Source organism: Psittacula echo, assembly GCF_963264785.1.
Source record: "Psittacula echo genome assembly, chromosome: 16".
NCBI lineage: Eukaryota > Metazoa > Chordata > Aves > Psittaciformes > Psittacidae > Psittacula > Psittacula echo.
Window position 1 is genome coordinate 11566714 of NC_137752.1, and position 19896 is coordinate 11586609.

Here is a 19896-nt window from a genome sequence, read left to right on the forward strand (position 1 = left end):
TGCCACACTCAGAGTTACACACAACACACAATAAAGGGCATTTTATTTTAACCTCCTTTTGGAATCAAAATGGTTTGGCTGGGAACACACTACTTCCCTGCTTCACAACTCTTTAGATTAAATGATGTAGCCCTGAAAGTTTCATAAAGGAAAAGCAAACCTCATCTTGACTTTCTCCTACTCATCCGTCTCTCTCACTCACATGGAATATCACTGCCTAGTTTCCAAAATGGAAAGGAAAAGTGACAGTGAAATGACTGAGCAGCACTGAAGAAGAGATCCTGGCTCCACATACCACAGAACCATGGAATGATTTGAGTTGGAAGGGACCTTAAAGCTCATCCAGTTCAAAACCCTTGCCACGGGCAGGGACACCTTCCACTGGAGCAGCTTGCTCCAAGCCCCTGTGTCCAACCTGGCCTTGAACACTGCCAGGGATGGGGCAGCCACAGCTCCTCTGGGCACCCTGTGCCAGTGCCTCACAGCTTTTGTAAAGAACAAGATCAAATTAAAGTAAGGTAGGAAGGATGCAGAACGTCCCCGTCTACAATCCCCCAAGACAAACAAGAACTCAAACCTTTTTGCTCAGGTTGAAAAGAAGTGGCCTTCAGAAGGTGAACCTTGCACTGCTCTGACTTTCCTGGTTATGAACATCCTTAAAAAGTGAAAATCCTCAGAACTTACATGCTTAAAAGGCTGCAAGTATTTCTTGTTTGTGTGCTATTCAGGTTCAAAGTTGTTGAAATGCCAACAAGCAGCTCAACAGACAAAGCATCAGCTGAAAGAAGAACATACTATTGTAATAGTTTATATAAGAATAACTCCTGGTGCTGCTCTTTGAACACCTTTTCTGTTGTTAAATTTCAGCCCATGCTGGAAGACAGAAAGAGTATCCCTAACACATGGTGTATTTCTGTCTTCGATAAAGCTATCCTGGCATTGTCAAGACAAACTAACGACCAGACCAGTCTGGGATTACTAAAATTAATATCCTTTTTTATTCAAATAAATATATTTCTCCATTAATTTTCCTGCCTAGGAACTCTGTAAGAGATCTGCTGCCAAGTATTAACATCCAGATGTCTGTAAACATGGTTTATTTGGTCAGTATATGCGAAAGGGATAGAAATTTCATTTTTATGGGTGTATCAGCAATTTACTGTGTAAGATCATGTGAAAATCATAGATTTGTAGACAACTTGCAAGTCTCCCTTTCCAAAACCTTAGATTTAAACTGCATACAGAGAAACTGGTCCTCTCCAGAGCTATGGAACTGCAGGACTTGCACGAACATCAACACCTCCAGCATGACCATGTGTACATTACGCCTCTGAGCACATCTGATGTGGTTATGACGCAAGACTCCCAAAGTGAGAACATCCAGAAAAAGCCCTTAGTGTAACAGTTACGTCAGAAGAGCAACTTCAAATTGACCCTATTAAAACAAAGGTCCAGGAACCGTTACCTACTTCACCAAGCCCCAAAAGAATAGATGTTAATGTGAAGGTGCTGGGTCAGAACTAACAAACCCCAGCTGAGAAAGGCAAAGGGAATGGATCTCTCCTGTCACAGGAAACCTGAGAATCCAGAGAGATAAACTCTCACCTATTGCAGTCTTGTGAGGGTTTCAGAGAAGGAGAATGTTAGAGCAAGCCAGGAGTAACCTGTGTGTTAGGGTGCAATGGACAGCACTGCACCTTATCAAAAAGGTCTTGTTCCAGGGGAGAACGAATGACCCTAGAGCTGCAAAGAAATGTGCTTTTGTGAAAGACAACTCCAGCACTGAAGGAACGTATCTCAGGTGTTAAGGTCAAAATTTCTTCACACTGTAAATCCCATAACTAAATTTCTTATTATTTTCTTAATGTTCTCTTCTGCACCGAAATTCATCACTCTTGGTCTCAGCCCACTGGTCATTTAAATTTGAAGATGAACATATTCATCTACTTGTTAGGCAAATGGGAATCTAAAGAGACTTTTACCTACTTAAAATGCAAGTGCATGAGAAAAATAAAATCCATTTTTATTGCTCTCCCCAAGGAACAAGAGAATTATTAAATAAGAACATTGGAAAACCTAATCACGACTGGTAAATGACTAATGGTTCACTGTGGTGTGTGCACGTGGGTGTGCTCACACACAGAGCATTCACAGCTGGGTTTTAACTGTGTAAGGCATTGGAAGTTTTACCAAGCACAACAGTGGAACTTGCCATTTGCTGCTCTGGAACCCCCAAAAAAGTAAAAGCTAAAAAACTTACTATGAGGAAACAGTAAAGCTGCAAATTTGAAGATTTAAAATTAATGGAGAAATGGTGATGCCAAAGGTTCTCCCTGAACCTTAAATTCACACCAGTGAACCACTTCCAGACCTCATTAGTCAGAGCCTAACCCTGACATCACCATATCCTGTATGTGGAAGGTCCAAGAAAAAGGCAAGAAAACCTTAACTCTGAATATATTAATCTCATGGTTTAAATTCACAACCCTCAAACTGGTTTTGCACATGCAAAGTATTATCACTGCCCCTCCTCAGCTAATGCTGGCACAGCATAGCCCAGCCCACATCCAGCTCCTAACCTTACACTGCTTTTGCAAAGAAATTCCCTCTTCAGCTGAACTTCCTCATGCGCAACAGAGCCCAAAGGGAAAGATGTTTTTAAAAGATCAAACCCATCATTTCTTATTTATGGGGTTGTGAAATATTTACTGTGTATTCCAGTTTGGAAAAAAAATATATTGCCATTTTCTTCTTTGCCTTGTAAAGAAATAATGTCACCCAGTGGAGACACAGGCTCCTTGCGGTCACTGGCCTGTATTCAGGTGATTGTTTGAATGCATTTGGCTCAGGAACTGGAAAGAAAAACATTCTGTTCACAGCCTACAACCTCCTCAGACCCACATGAAAGTGTCCCCCCACCACTGAATGTCCCACCTTAGCCCAGCACCCAGGTACCACCTAGCACACAATAAGCAAGTATGACACTGCTATGAATGAGGAAGGAGAAAACAAAGCTCCCAGATGACAGTGCAGTTATTTCACTTTCAAAAGATGCATGTGCACTGCCAAGGCTACCACTAACCCATAGCACTGAGGGCCTCGTGTACATGGTTTGTGAACACTGCCCTGGTTGTGCTGCCACACTGGGGCTGGTACAGGCCAGGATGCTGGTGGCCTTCTTGGCTGCCTGGGCACAAGCTGCTCATGTTCAGCTCCATCAATCAGCAACCCCAGGTCCTTTTCCATGAGCAGCTTTCCAGCCGCTCTTCCCAAGCCTGGAGTTGTTGTGGCCCAAGTACGGTGGACCCAGCACTTTGCTGCCTCGCTACATCTAGATACTCGATGAGAGGGACTGAAAATCTGGCAAAGACAAATGACTCAGACATCTTAAGGCACCTACCAGAAAACCGTGCCACAATGTAGGAGCTTCGGCATCAGAACACTGGGTGGGCTGGCAATATCCCCAGCAGCCAGCTCCGCTGCACCACGGCCATGTGCTTCCCTCTAGGCCACGGCAAAGCCTGAGCTTGGAGCCAAGCTCTGAGCCAGGGATGGTGACAGCACCCAGCTAGTCAAAACCCAAGAGAGACTGGGTCGTCCTGCCTGCTTCATCACATACATAGCAGGAACTGGAGTACCTCTTCTGAGGATCATTTTGGTGCCTCTTTCACTATAAGGATCCACCCTTAAGAGCAGTTATTTTTAACTCTGTGGCACTGCAGCAGATACTGTGCATCCCTGCCTTCCTTCGGTAAAGCAGGGCTGAAATTTGCCTTCATCAGTGGGAGACCAGATGGAGCTGCAGGGCATGGGAGCTACTGCCCCAGGGCTCAGCTCTGTGGTTGTGCTCTGCCTGCTCCACAGGTGGGCCCTGCCTGGGGGGACAATAGGGGCTCCAGGGTGGGGTATGACACTGCTGACCATGGCTTGGATGTAGCTCCTCTTCCATCTGTATTGCTGCTGTCCTCAGCCTTGCCTCAGACACTGTGGCTGCTGCTCATCTATGGTTCTGCCACTTCCCACAGCCCCTTCTCCCAGTGCCCAGTCACAAGACCACCAAGGGCTCTGTAAATCAATATTCTCCTGGTGAACACAGTCACTTCTCTGTCCCCTTCAACGGGCAACATGAAGCGAGTCCTGCCTCCTCCCAGGAGACGTTCAGCCAGGACACTCTTTAGTGCCAGAACTTCCCACCCCCTCCAGAAAAACTTCACACCACAATGGGCTGGGAAGAGCTACTCATGGGGGCATGTGGAGGTGACATTACATTATCACACAGGACCCCAAGACCACTTTGTGCCTCTGCTGCAACCTGACAACACAAGAGGATGGCCTGAAATATCTGGTGAATGTCATCACCTGTGAATGGTACTGCTTATTTTCAATTCCATTTCAGTTTCAGTCATTTGCTAACAGGGAGAAGAGGCTCCAACACAACAGAGAGGACAACAGAGAGGAAGGAAAACCAGGCTGTGCTACTTGGGGTCAGTATGGGGATTCCGTGGGATCTGGCCCAGGAGTTTTCAATCCATGTGGCTGGCCACAGTGAGCTTAAATGTGCTATTGCTCCCGCTGATGTTAAAATCTAAAGCACAAGTGAAGGAGAGTGTCAGGAGCTGCCAGGCCAAGGCCAGTCTGAGCTTGCAAACAGGATTTGTACTCTGGCCTCTCAGGTATCTCCCAGATGATGGAGTCCACTGAAGAGCAGTAACGTGCTGGCAGCACCACACAGGTCTGCTTTTCAGGAACAGTACAAAATCCAGCTTTGCCCTGAACAGAACTGCATGTACACAAAAGCAGGAGATGGAGACAGAAGGAACAGGATCTACCAGAAAACAACCATTAGTGGTCTTCCAGGAACTGCCACTGAATTGCCATAGTAACAAACTGCACCACCGCTGGGAATGAAAGCAAGCAGAGCACTGGAACTGGCTTGTTTTAGTGAGGCTGTTTTGTCTTCTTGCACGTCACAGAGTAACTGGCTGGTGGCATTGCTCAGCCTAACAGAGCAAGCTTCACACTCATAGCTAGTACTGTCTGTGAGTACTACCTGCTTTTAGACTACAGCTTGTTTGTCATGGTCCTCAAAACTGTCACCAGGGCAAAAGAACAGAGCAAACCACACTATCAGCAACCTACTCTGAACTCAGCCAACCCGACTGGTGCGCTGGAGATGAATTCGAGGCTCCTGAAATCATCTCTTCCTGAGCCTTCCCACTTTTAGTAACATTTTATGTCAAGTTTCCAGGAATGGCAAGACTCTTCCTCACAATTCTAATCACCATCAGGGTCAGGACTTCTCCCTGAGAAGAGGAACACTCACTAAGTCTCTAATAGCAAACCAGACACACATGAAGTTAATACACCAGCTGTACTTTAGACACCTTCAGCTTTTAGCAACTTTTCCCTTCCCATTTTCCTGTGCATTTATTTTCTGTTTCCTTCCACAGGGCACAGACATGAATCCAACAGCGCAAGACTGCACCCAGCAGACAGGGACTGGGCTGCAAGCCTGGAGACTTGTGCTTTCTTCCTCTGCCACTCACCCGCTGGTTGCCTCTGGCAAGTCTCTTTCTTCCCATCCTGCTGCTTCCTGGCCTGCCTGCAGAATACCAACTGCTCTGGAAGTGATCCGAGGCTCATCTAGGAAAAGGCTTAGAAGTACTATGGACTTGTAGCATTATTCGGTATTTTGAAAACAGGTACTAAAAGGCCACTGGTAGCTGAAATTAGGCAAGTGCCGTATTAAGTTGTCAGAGTAACCATAATTCTGCCCTAGGCTGATCCAAAGCAGCAGAGATACTATCACAAAAAGCAGCAGTGAGCATGGAGGCAAAGTGCTTATGCACTGCCAGGTGAAATATGATTTCATGGGCAACCACAAAACTCACAGTCTAACTCTGTGCTCTGCAAGCCAGTTATGGTTATATGGGAGATGTTCTTGTACGTAAGTTCCTCATTCCTAAGGAGGAGAACAAGAATAGCACCAAATTCCAATAGCTTCAATGTTCAAATCCATAATCTGCAGAGTTACAGATCTGGAAACAGTGAAGGCTACCATGGCTCTGGAGACAAGGACTGTGCTGGTGGAAACCTCTACTCCCCTCTGCCTCCTGGGGATGAGACCAGAACCAAGCTACCAGCACTGAGACCATCCTGGTTCTCTTCCTAACCCAACCACAGGTCTCAGCTACAGGCACTGCCATGGGTACAAGTGCTGAGCCAACACTGGCACCAGCCCTGCTCTGCAAACTGCTGTCCCCAAACTGTGACACGTGCACTGAAGGCAACCTGCTTCATGACCCAGCACTGTGCAAGTACCTGCTCACCTCAGAGGTGATGCTCCCCCAGCCGTGTCCCTGGCCCACGGTCCCTGCTCTGGACCCTGTTTGCAGGGGTTTTCTTTAGCTCTCTGTCATGCTGCCAGCAATACCCTGTGGTATGTGAGCAGCAGGAGGGAGGCTGGGTTTGCAAAGTTTGTACCTCCCCTGAACATGACTGGAATTTTCATGGAGAATGATAGCGCAGGTCTAGCCCAAACACCTTCTTCCTGAGGACTTCCAGACTTCATTAGGGACTGTAGTGATAGGACGAGGGGTAATTGGTTAAAACTTAAACAGGGGAAGTTTAGATTGGATATAAAGAGGAAGTTTCATCCCTGGCAGTGTTCAAGGCCAGGTTGGATGAGGCCTTGGGTGCCATGGTTTAGTGTGAGGTGCCTCTGCCCATGGCAGGGGGGTTGGAACTGGATGATCTTAAGGTCCTTTCCAACCCTAACTATTCTATGAGTCTATGAGCATCTCAGAAAAGACAGGCAGCCTCTTCTACAGGAAGAGCCAGTGACCCAGATGTTAAACTGGCCATCCCTGCCTAGGAAAAGTACCACACAGAAAGCTTCTTTCAAAATGACTCTCCTCCCTTCCTCCTCCCTGCCAGTCAAAGTTGGTAGCACTTAGACAAGCCTTTTTATTAGCACATTAGCACTGTGGGTTGCATTGTTTTCTTCTCTCTACATGTGGGAATTCTGGTCTTAGACCCTGAGCCAAGGCTAGAAAAGTACCCCCCAAAGCCAGTCAACTATGTTCCCATGAGTACATCCCCTCCTCAACACCAAAGATCTATGTCCCTTCAGGAATGGGTAAAAAGGAATAAAAAGGGTGAGGGCCAGAGACACAATCTATAGACTAAAGGGCTAAAAATAACCAAGTGCAACAGCTTTTCCTCAAGGGAGTCTTCAAAGTGCCTTCTCAGCTGGAAAGTCTAAACACCACTGTCTCCTCTTTAAGCAGGCAGCAAACAAACAACTGGCCTCAGCTGTGTCCCAGCCTCTCCCATGGCTCCCTTCTTTCCAAGCGAAAAGGCCAGGCCAGCCCTTACCACAGCAGCCCCTTCTTAGCTAAACCCTGCAGATCTGGAGCAAGGGCATGGCACAACACAGCTTCACCCACCATGTCAGTAACTCATCCTTCCACCAGGCCAAGCACTCCCCACTTGCAGACCCAGCAGGGCAGGATGCAGACTTTGCCTTCCAAGAACAAACAAGACTCAGGTAAGTCCAGGGAGCACCACACAGCAACTGCCACCAAATCTCACATACCGCCATGACCATGCCAAGGTGCCCGTGCTGTGCTCTGCAGAGGCACCAGCAGAGATGTGCCCTCATTTGACACACAAGGTTGCCTTCGCTACAACTTTTCGTGTGACCATGGTGGAGCCGACTCCAAAAAGTCACCATGGAGAAAACTTGAAGAGCTTTTAAAACCCTGCAGTTCTAGTTAGTTAAATACATGTCAAGGACCACTGCTGGTCAAGGCAGCTCCTCATCCACACCAGTTTAGGATGGATGCAGTCTATGCCCTGGAGAGAAGCCCATGAGAGAAAACAAGATCTTGCTGTGTCCCTTAAATACTGCGAAATTTTGGAAGAAGGCAGCAAACCATGTCTGCAGAGACCATGAACCTAGAGGTTCCCAATGAGATAGAAATAGCAGAGGAAGATCTGAACAATACAGACGTCTGTAATAGAAGGGGTGTAAACAGCCAAATCGGGTCGCAGAGGAATAGCAGCGGAGCAGCAGGCAAAACAAAAATAGCAGGAAAGGAAAGATAAATACAAAATTCCTAAAATATATGAGGAGCAAACAGACTGACAAGGAAACAAGAGAGCCATTGAGTGGGAAAAGGAGAAGAGCTGTGCAGAGGCAACCAGGGTAGGCCAGGGATTCAACCCAGTCCCAGAGGGGAAGGGAGGAAAGAAGGCAGCTGAACTATTTCACTGCAGCAGCAAGGAGGGGAAGAGGAAGATGACTTGGCCAGGAAATTACAACCATCTGCACTTAGGAACAGCAGCACTGGTGGAGCAGTTTCACGTTCACTCTGTGAGACAGGTGACATGGCCAGCCTGTTCCTCCACCAGGATGGATGCTGTGGTGGATCTTCCTTCCCCATTCCCACCACTCACCGCTTCCCTGCTCTGGTGGCTCGGTCTTGCCTCCAGCTCTTTCAGCTAGATGCGAATATTTGAGATGGCAATAAGAGTGGCAGGTAAAAAGGGGGTTTAGTAATTCTTGCACAAGGAAAAGGACCAGACTGGTACAACCCTGCACGAAGATGGAAGCAGTCCCTGCCTCTCTTAGTGCTCCCTGATCTATCTCTACCACTACCACAGGGGCTTGCCTGAAGCCTGGGGCAGAGCAGCTGCTTGCCACTGTTCCCTCCTAGAGACTTCTTCTGCCTGTGCCTTTCCATTCTCCTCCACTCCCAAAGACCCAGCACCACAGAACAGACAGTTTCCTCCACAGAAATCCTCCTGTGGCTGGAATGACCTGGGGGTCTGCCCACACAGCAGGCATGAACCCTCCTGGTTTTTCTCCCTCTAACTCCTCTTACCTCCCTCTGTCCTGTCTTTCTCAGCCAAACTAATTCCCACAACAGATAAGAAGCCAAAAAGCTCACTTACAGAGAAAAACCATCTCTGGCACCTACGATACTGTGTCCAACGCCTAAATAAGAAGCCCAGGATGCACATAGCCTAGCCCAGAACCCAGTAGGGCCCAGTGTCAAAACTGAGAGCAAGGGGGCCAGGAGATGGGCCTGGAAAGGTTCAGGGTAAGTAAAACACTGACGGGGCAGCAGAGCACCTACTGAAAAAGAGACAACAACAGAGGTGACAGGAGCCTGGCAAGCAGTTTCCATTCCCTGCATGGAACTGAGCACCCCATGTCACTGGGTCAACAGATAGGGCCCAACTGCAGAGCCCATCACCTCCCAGTGAGCACCAGGAGAGGGTGCACACTGTGTGATGCTGGGTGCTACTGAGGTGTTCTGGCTCAGGGCTGAGGCTCTTCACCTGCAGTGAAGTCAGTCCTGCTTCCTTCTGCAGACAGGAAGCCAACATTCCCCTGCTAAGCCCAGTCTTCACCTATCACAGAACAGGCCTGAAGAAGCAGCAGTTCTAATGAGGCTGTACTTTCTAATTATTATTTACTATTGATCTAACATTTTATACCCACCCAGGGTAAGTTCAGTGCTTCCAAGCTGCCTCCTGTAACCACCAAGGTTGGTAACTTACCTTTCCAATGGGAACCATGGCTCTCACCTAACGTGATCATAGCAAAACCCAGGTCAGCCTGAGCTCTCTGCTCTGGCCTCCCGCTGTAAGCAGGGTCTGCTCTGAGCTCAGACCTTGTTACTCGGGACTTTATCCAGGCTGGTCTTGCAGACCACTAAGGATGCATTAGAGACAACCGCTCTGACCAACCTGCTCCGCAGCACGGGGGAAAGCTTTTCATTCCACACACCCTCAACCTCTCCTCTTTCCACTTTATGCCCATGTTCTCTCACTCTCTCACCACTGTGAACTGCCTGGCCCCACGTTCCCCATCACCCCCTCACAGGGGCTGCCACTGCCTCCATGTCCCGCTGCTGCCACCTCCTCCCCTGGGGGTCCCGCGGAGGGGCTGTGCTGAACCCGCTCCGGGTTACCAGGGCACGGACACGGGGCCCCACACCGCAGCTTTAGGGTTTAAACCCCTACCAGACTCCATCACCGCAGAGGCAGGCAGCACCCAGCGCCTCCCCTCTCCCGCCCGCTGTCATCTCCGCGGAGAGGGGCGCCCTCTGCCGGCCGCGCCGCAGCCCCCTCCCTCGCGCCCCGCCACGTCCCCCCAGGGAACGGTGCCCGCACACGCCGGTCCCCCGTTACGCGCCCCCAGCGCCATGAGTACTTACTGCCTTGTGAGGCTCCTTCACCTGAGGCAGCTTCAGTGTCTGCAAAGAGAAAGAGCTGCACTTAGATCGGACGGACGACTCTGCCCCGGCCCCGGCTCTTCTCTGCTATCACAGCCCGCGGCGAGCGGCCGAGCGGAGCTGCTGCCTTGGCCAAGAGGCACCGGCTCCCTCAGCGGGCCGGCAGCTGCTGACAGCGCGGGCTGCCAAAGGCCGTGGTGGGCTCCGAACCGGACCGCTCAAGGCCCGTCTGTAGAAACGCGGCTGCCCGCGGCCCTTGAAGAGCCTCCAGAACCGGGTTCTCGTTTCCCACGCTGTCACAGGGGCCTGGGCTCCAAATGGGATGGCTCAAAGGGATGCCCCTACCCCTGCTCCGGGGAGCTTCAGGATGCCCTAAAGAGGGTTTGGGAGGCGCGGGGTGTGAGGGACTGCAGCAGCCTCCCTGCTGTCCCCTGCAGCTCTGCTGCTGCAGCCATCCTCCTCCGACTCCAGGCTGCTGGTGGTGCATGTCCAAGCAGAGGGACCCCGACCATGGTGTGCACAGCCCGGCCTGACGCACCCCAGCAGTCCCACTCAGCAATGGAGCTCAGGACGATGGCTTTTATCAGCTCCTGCTGAAGGTCTGAAACTGCTCATGTGCTCAATGCCTGGACAAGTGCTGTCAACCCAGGAAAGCAAACATCCTGCTCCACTGCCGTGCCTCCCCTGCATCGCTGCAGCGATGGCAAAGCCTCTGCCAGAGACGGGCCACAAGATCCTCCCCCCGGGGCTATTCTATCCTGGTCTTCCTAAAGAGACATGGGAAAAGATGGGGGAAAAACCTCCCTCCTCTGTAACATGTGGGACCGCACGAAGCACAGAGCAAAGATCACATTCAAACCCTAAATGAGTGCAACAGGAAAAGCTGCGAGCTGGAAAACAAAACCCAGTGTTACAAGTCAAGCATCATAAGTGATTAGGATTTCCAAGCCGTTTTGAAGTGTTTCATTTTCATCCTAAATTGCATATACTGTATGTCACATTATCTAATAACAGAACGATGTTTCAAAATATTCCATCTGTCTGTTGGAATCACGCTTGCATTGCTCTGGAAACCACAGCTGCAGAATGTCACAGCACTTCTGAATTTGAAACCTGCAACCTTAAGTAATGAACAGTTTGCATTTAATTTCCTTATTTCTTAAAAATAACAAAAAGAAATGATTGTGGGTTTGTGAATTTGTACATTTCTACTCGATTAACCTGCCTGATTAGATCACTTTTCCAGGTAACGATATTAATTTGGCACAAATTCATCAACTACGGGGCCAGATCAGAAACCCTCAGCATCATATGCAAAACCTCGACAGTCAAAGCCCTGTATTTTTCCACAGCTGCTACTTGTTTGAATTACCACCTATCACTCAAGGAAAAAGCTAGCTCTGGCACAATGGAATTCTGCAAAATGCTGTCCTGGCATTCACAGACAATGGCATAAATAAACCATAAGAGAGATGCACTATACATGCACCAGGCCATTTCTGTCATTTAAATAGCCTAAAAAGTACTTTGGTCAAACTTAAGATTCAAGCAACACACAAAAGCTTAAGGAGCAGCCATTCCTGAACTGTGCTAAGAAATGGTGTTTCTCTTAGTCATAAGACAGACTAAAGTCTTCATGAATAAAAAAGAAACCCTTAAAAATCCCGTAACAGCCCACTCTAAATCACCTTTGGGCTGAGACCAAGTAATTACAGCTTTAAAACAAAAGACCAATTTCTGAGAAAGTTGCAAAAGTGAGTGAGAGTAGGCAGGCTGGCAGGGAAGCTGGAAACCAGGCGAGTTAACTCCTGTGGCTCAAGCCACTTTCTGCATCTCCTATAAAAACCTGCTGCAGGCTGGAAATGTACACAGTGAAAAAGCAGATGCTTGGGATGCAGCAGGAAGGGCCCAGAACCCCCCAAATTGTGCATCATCACACAAATGAAACCCAACTTTCTTCAGCTCAGAAACCCCAGCTCTCCTCAGGAATGGTTATCTCACGGTTAATTTTCAACTTCTCACCTCAAAATGGTTTCAGTCACAGAACTGCTCCAACTGAGACTCCCAAAATGTCCACTTTGGAAAAACGCATTTTTCCACATTCACAATTTGAACGAGTCATCTTCCTTTTCATATTGTTGGAATCGGGCAGAATCTCGTTCTTGGAAAACATTAATCCAAAACTCTAAGAGCTTTGACAAGTTTTTTAACAAGTGGTTCAAGCAGAAACTTCACCTGGAGAACACAATCCTACGGTAGTGCACTCAGCATCTGTCATGAGTGATGATGGCACATCAGCCCTCAGCTCGCACCCCCCATGCGGGAAGGTAACACAGAGCCAATCGGTTCAGAGGCAATGCAGCAAATAACAATGTGAATAACCAACAGAGGGAAATAACTGGAGCAAAATCATCATTCAGCCCAGAGAAGCTTATCTGGGAACAGAGAACTTCCACCAATTATTAGGACAGAGGCGATATATCCTGAGAGGGTTAAACTTGAGCCTTGGTATTTTCTTTCATTGGCTTTCTGAAGAATTCTCCTTCTGGTAAAAAAAAAATCTCCCCTGCTTGGCCTCAGCCCAGAGGTTTTTAAATTTACTGTTTGCAAGTCTAATGAAGTAATTTCAGCCTTTTTTTTTTTGTGAGTTATCTAAAAGTGAAATAATTTTCCTGACTCAAAACATGCAGATGTTTTGCTGCTCATGTTGCTTAAATATGACCCAACCGTACAAAACAACTTTCTAGCTGACTGATTCCTGAAAGCAATCCAAACCTTTCAACGGCTTGAAAAACCCCACGCAGCTAAACAGAAAGCACTGTAAGCAAAACATTTTTCAGGCCTGGGTTGCATGTAGGCGAAGCAGTAACGTTTGCAGGGATGGAGCCTTCCACCGGCACTGGGAATGCACAGCCTTTCTGATCTTGCTGAACTCCAGCAGCTCTGCGGGAGGAAGGAGCCGCGGTCCTGCCGGGCTGCACAGCAGCTCACAAAGGAGCCTTTCAGCTCCACAACACAACTTTTTTTTTTATCGTTGGGTTTCTTTATTACTTTCTTGGTGCGTTGTGGGGAGGTGGAGGGGAAGGAACGGACCTTTTCACTTCTTCCTTGATAAAATGCAGCGAGGAAATTTCTCACCTATGTTTCTGGTTCTTTGCAGAACACTTTACATGGGGTTTTCCGTGTCTGCATCTCAGCTTTCAGAGCACAGCTCAAGGGAGCTTGTCCCTGCGAGGCAGCATGTCTTGAACAAGAGCTGCCTCAACCTTTTGCACTTGTGAACTACCAGGAGATGAATGGGTCCCTAAAATTCTCCAGCCAATGCTGAGCATCACAGGGGAGGCTCAAGAAACTAAGAATATGCCTCATTTTCCAATGAGAAACCACGTGTTCCTGAAGGCAGACAAGAAAAAAGAACAGTCTAAAGAACACAGGTCACCTCCAACACAGCTTCTCTGCCATGGAGACCTAACGAGGAGGCAAGTGCAGTTGGTAAATAAAAATCTAGGAAATTTCTGCTCCAAATGATCATTACAAAGCAAACATGATGTCGCCAGTGTGAGACTCTTAATGTGGAGCTGAACAGCTCAAAGGATGAGAGGAAACTGAAGTGTGGCACAAGGCAAAGCAGTGAGGACTGGCTGCAAGAGCAGAGGGTGACCACCTTCCTGCCTTGCTGGCCATGAGCTGCAAGGCCTGGGTTCCTCTGCTGCAGCTCCCAACTGGACACTGGGATCTACAAAAAACTGCTTAGAAACAATAAGCAAAATAAGTTCAAAGTAAGAACAACTTGAGACTTCCAAACCTTGCAGCCTGAGAAACAGAGGTTGTGTCACGGAATGGTGACAGTGGGGCTGGCTGGACAGATGGGTTTCCAGTTGTTTTGCCCCAAAGGTCCAATCCAGATCAACAGTTACTGTCTACTCTCCCATGGGCTAAGCCTTTTGCATCACCAGCTCTGGCCATCTGCAGGAGCAATCCACAGCTTGGCCAAGGACCATTAGTAACACAGGAACCACACAAGGAATCGGAAAGTGAAGGGCTATTCAAGGGGAAGGGGTATATCCTTCAGCAAATCACAAGAAGCAGACGCTTCTGCCTGAATGTCCAAAAGCTGTTCAGATGCTTTCCTGGAAGAAAGGTTCTGAAAAGAAGAGAAAGGGACCTGAGCTTGCTCTAGCTACTCTGATGTTGAGCTGCTGAGCTTACCCAGGATCACTCAGCCCTTCAGGGAAAGGCAGATGTTACATGACTGACGGGTGGCCCAGACTTCGGGGAAACCACAGCTAATGCTCAGAAAATGCATCAGGCAAAGATGGAATGCCAGGTCCTGCCCTGCAATACAGCTCCTTCCTTGCCCAGCCAACAAAAAATGACTGAAACATTCAGGATCTGAGGTTCTGGAAGCTGATAATTGTGTGTAATAGGCCGAGGGAGCTCAGTTTTCAGCACTTCATGGAGAAGCAGACCTGGGAGAGCTGGTTTGCCAGTGCTTGGGGTTTATCCAAGACACGTACTGAAGGACACAGGGAGAACATACAAAGTGCAGGATCACATCCTCAGTGGACGTACAGCCACCAAGATTGTTACGATAGTGCAGCACCAGCCACTTCTTTGATATGAAACCTTACATACACGTGGCTATACAAACACCTTTCACAAAAACTCCTTTCAGTCCTGCAGCTTTATGCTACTTCCAGCGCTGTTGCTGGTACAGTTCCACGTACAGTCCCCACTGGATAATATCACATAGATATTTCCTCCATATAATTCTCCTTTTTTCCTCACTATACATTACCTGTGCAGTCAGTGGCCTGTTATCTCTCTGCAGACAGGCAGATACATGCTCCCAAATGCTTGAACGGCCAACTCAGGTTCTGTTCCTGGGAGAATCCCATTCCCATTTGATTTCTTGTTGTAGAGTGTACATGAATAAATACTTCATTTTGATTTGTATTGTCTTAAGGTAATTCAAATGCACTTTAGATGTTACTGCATACATCAATTTACCGTAACATAAACCAACATTTTCTAAGTTTCCTGTCTATAAACTGTGCTTCTCCCCCACTGCTGTGAAAATCACTCACACGTTTCCATATTCCAAGTTTTGAAGATTGCCATCTTCTATAGCTACACATTAAAAAGGCTTTGGAAGCAAAAGGTAAAGTCATGTCTCCGCTGAGTTCATGACAACACTATGTATATCAATTGTATACGTGTGTGTTGATGCATCCAGACTGTTTAATCCATAGCTTGATTTCATGATGAAAACAGAAATACAAATCAGTTGGATCACACATTAGGAGGTGACCTTGTACTAACAGAGTTCCCAGAATTCCAGCTGAATTAAGGATCCCATAGTGCTAGAGCAGTAAAATAAAAGCAATCCTTGTCTCAAATCTAAATACTGCAATTATTATTGCAAAACTATTGCAATGCTGTGATGCAAGAGTACAGCATTCTGCATGTCAGCAAATAACTGCTGCTCACCATTATTATAGGCATTCTTTTCCCTAAACTGCAGGGTGAAGTTACTCTGCAGTTACATTTAAAGGACTTTTAGGAATTTTCTTGTTATTTCGAAAGGAATTCCAGCATTGAAAAACAATTCTGCATGTACCTAAGGATACAGAGGAAGCTTTGTGAGGTTAAACAGCACAGGACGAATATGCAACCATGCAATTAAAGGACTGAAAACCTTTAAGAAGTTAAGGATGCATGTTCACCTTGCAGCTGGGCATTTCCTGACTGCTGAGAGCTTACACATTCAAAACCTAATATCCCATTAGCCTTCACTATTCCTGCATTTTCAAACCTTTCACTGGGACTTTATGCTCATTTAGACATTCCAGTCAATTGTTTTATTGAGGACCACATGTGCTGATACTGGTAGTTACAATGGAGGACCTAAAGCAGATGCTCCTACGAGCTGGACACACAGACTTCAGTGCTCAGTCCAAGTGAAAGGAAATAAAACTACTGAAGGGCTCCTGAGCTAGTTTCAAGTCCCTGGTGTTCTTTGAGATCCATATTTCTCCAAATTACACAAACTCCACTGACTGTACAAAGCACCCAGCAAAACTTCCACATTTCTGCAATTAAGCAACATGGAACTGACCAGTCTTACAGAAAATTCAGTCACTCCTGACTAAGCAGGAGATGTTTCACACAAACAATACATGTGGGAAGTGACCTCAGCTGACAGCAGGGGTACGGGGCTGAGTTCAACTTTGATTTTAACATCAAAATACAGCAGGTGAGCAATGCCAGTATCTGACTTTGTAACCTCCCAACTTGACTTAACAGGGATGGACTAAACCACCCAGCTGGGCAGAAGTGTGGAGCACATCAGGGAGATGCCCAACCCTGCGGTGGGTGGTAGCTACACTGCTGGCAATACTAGATACCAGGAGAAACTTGTTGATTTGCACCTCTCCCAACAGAGTGATGTCTCGAGAGAGCCTTGTGCAGTAAATACTGCAGAGAACACAAGAGCTGCCTCTGACCTCAAGAGAAACATTGCTGGAAAGCCACAGATCTTAGACAGCCCCAAAGTTCAGCATATGAATGGGCCACCCAAAAGAAGCATTATTGATGAACTGAGAGGAATCAAGACCTTCCTGAAAATAGTCATAGAATCCCAGAGAGGTTTGTGTTGGAAGGGAGCTTAAAGCTCCTCCAGCTCCAACCCCTGCCACGGGCAGGGACACCTTCCACTGGAGCAGCTTGCTCCAAGCCCCTGTGTCCAACCTGGCCTTGAACACTGCCAGGGATGGGGCAGCCACAGCTTCTCTGGGCACCCTGGGCCAGCGCCTCAGCACCCTCACAGGGAAGAACTTGCTGATACCTATCTAAATGTTCCCCCAAGATTCCCAAAGATTTGAGCAGGAGTGAGATACCTCTGTGTGCTCGCACATGGGTCTGGAAACAGTTGTAATACTTGTATTTCTTCCCGCATATTCCACACTCATAAGACCCTGAAAAACAAAACAGAAAAGTATACATCACCATATTAGATCAGGAAAAACAGCCTCTCCACATACTTATCCATAAACTGGGGACAAAAGAATGCAGTTTTCAGAAAAGTAATTTTTGGAAGGTTCATGGAGATAAATGCAGGAAATCACTATCCCAGACTCAATTCTTTTTTCAGCTTTACTTAAGATTCCTTGGCATATTACCCTGAACTCACATTTTCACTCTATTTTTTTAACTTTGCTGACATCAAAAGGGCCACTCTCAAAATAGCCCGATTTATAATTTTATAATAATGACTAATATTTCCTATGGACAGAAATAACCTTGAATTACTTTTCAGTAAGTTCCTAGTATATGGGAAAAAAAGCTTTTCCACTGAAAAAAGAAGGTAATATGTTATCTGGAGGCAAAGAGTTTTCAAAATTCCTCAAGAAATGCACAATGTACAAATTTCTCAAGAAACCCACAGAGATTTGGTAAATATCCACCCAGAGGAAACCAAAGAGATACAAATAGAACTTTTGACCTTTTTAAGGAAAAGCACATGACCACAGTAGTCTCTCTTCTCAACTTGTGCCTCTAATTCCAGAAAACACACATCTGCAAACAGTCATTTCAAATGAAACCAGAGAAACATTGCTGGGAGAGTCATTTGTAATGATGAAATTATGCAATGAATTTACCCTCTTCTGTTTATTGGACAGGCAGACAGAAATTTCCTTGAGATTTGTTATTAAAGTTGATTCAACCTTTTCTTCCCCCACTCCAACGCGGTGAACAGGCTAGAAATTCACCTTTCAAGGTCTTTCTTGCACCATGTATTGTGCTTCTTAGCTGTTCACCAGCAGGTAAATAACTGATCCTACCTGTGCTCTTCAGTAGGATGAGAGGAGCACTTAGGGAACAGGAGGTGGGAGGAAGAAGGGCTGAATCTTATTTTGTGTGAATGTAGCATTTCATAGAATCCCAGCCTGGTTTGTGTTGGAAGGGACCTTAAAGCTCATCCAGCTCCAACCCCTGCCACGGGCAGGGACCCCTTCCACTAGAGCAGCTTGCTCCAAGCCCCTGTGTCCAACCTGGCCTTGAACACTGCCAGGGATGGGGCAGCCACAGCTTCTCTGGGCACCCTGGGCCAGCGCCTCAGCACCCTCACAGGGGAGAGCTTCTGCCTAAGAGCTCAGCTCAGTCTCCCCTCTGGCAGGTTAAAGCCATTCCCCTTGGCCTGGCCCTTGTCCCAAGCCCCCCCTCCAGGTTTCTCATAGCCCTTTTAGGTGGTCTCTCATTTCCACGGATGTTTCCTCATGCAACCTTGAAACAATCTTTTCCTGACCATGCAAAACAGTAAAACTCAGGATGAGCCACAAATAGGAACAAAACATTCACACACACCCCTAAATAAATATTCCCAAACATCACCTTACAGCCATACTTACCCAGCACTACTCAGTGAGCTCTTTCCAGGAACAAAACCAACCATGCTCTTTGAACACACTGTACCCATGTTCTGTTTTTCCCTTTCCATGCCCTCTTGCTTACAGCTTGGGAAGAAAACAACTCTCCTCCCACTTTGTAGCAGTGATGGATTTCCTGTCCATCACTGTTAGCACCACTTTAGTGCCTTTTGAGCTTGGGAGGCTACTACGTCACTGATGCCAAACAAAGCAATTTGCTACAGTCTGATACACAAGACTACACATCTGAAAAAAATACCCTAACATACTGATCTGACAGCCAGGTGACCATGTCTGACCTGCTCCACAGCCTTTTGATTATCAAAGCTAGTTGTATATTATATAGAGATCACGGAATCATAGAATGCTTTGGGTTGGAAGGGACCTTCAAAGCTCATCCAGTTCTAATCCCCCTGCAATGAGCAGGGACATCTTCAACTAGATCAGGTTGTTCAGAACCACATCCAGCCTGGCCCTGAGTATCTCCAGGCATGGCACATCTATACACAGATATACATATAGGTGTACATGTGCATATACAGATGTCACCCATGGTCACTCCAGACAGGCTTTTCTAAATTAAATCCTGGATATCTCCAAGCCAACAGCATTTGCCAGCCCTCAACTTTCCATGCTCAAGGATCAATTATATTCATTGCCAACCTCCAAAATTCTTTCCTGAAAACTATTCCAGCTGGAGCCCCAAAGCAGCATGACCAGAAGACGAGCGCACTGACCATCACTTGGGCCCTACCAACCTGTGCAACAGCAGAGGTTCAACTGTACCAACAGCAAAACACAACCGACACCCACCCATACCCCGACAGTGCTGCGCACACCCAGAGCAGTGGAAAAAGACACAGAACACAGTGAGAGGCTCTAGGCTGAACTTTCCCTCTATTTTTCTTCTATTTCTCCCTTCCTCTGGAGATAGTCTATAGCACATGAATGCATCTGGCTGTGCAGAAGGTCTTCAAGAAGAGCACAATGTGTGCAAGTCACTGTGTAGTGCCTTTCCTCTCCACTATGAAACCAAACCAGTGCTGCAGCCCTCGTGCAAGTGGCTGTGCCTGGAAAGCAAGGGCAGGAGCCAAAGGCAGGGGAGGGACCAGTCAGTCCCACAGCCGGTGCTTTTGCACAGATGTCCTCAAGCACCCAGGCTTCAAGTGCAACCTAGGAAGGCTGGAGTCATCTTCTTTGATGGGGGTACCTCTACCCAT

General features: G+C 47.3%; 1 protein-coding gene across 1 annotated transcript in view; it reads right to left on the reverse strand.

Annotated features, from left to right (window-relative positions):
- The window catches only part of ZNF618 (zinc finger protein 618), a gene marked incomplete at its 3' end in the record, with an annotated part of 149450 nt that overhangs the window by 42229 nt on the left and 87325 nt on the right, over positions 1-19896 (reverse strand). The window contains exons 5-6 of the mRNA XM_080630988.1: positions 17147-17224; positions 10230-10268 (exon numbers count right to left, since the gene is read on the reverse strand). Coding sequence (XP_080487114.1) covers positions 10230-10268; positions 17147-17224 — 117 coding nt within the window. The remainder of the gene's footprint in view (positions 1-10229; positions 10269-17146; positions 17225-19896) is intronic.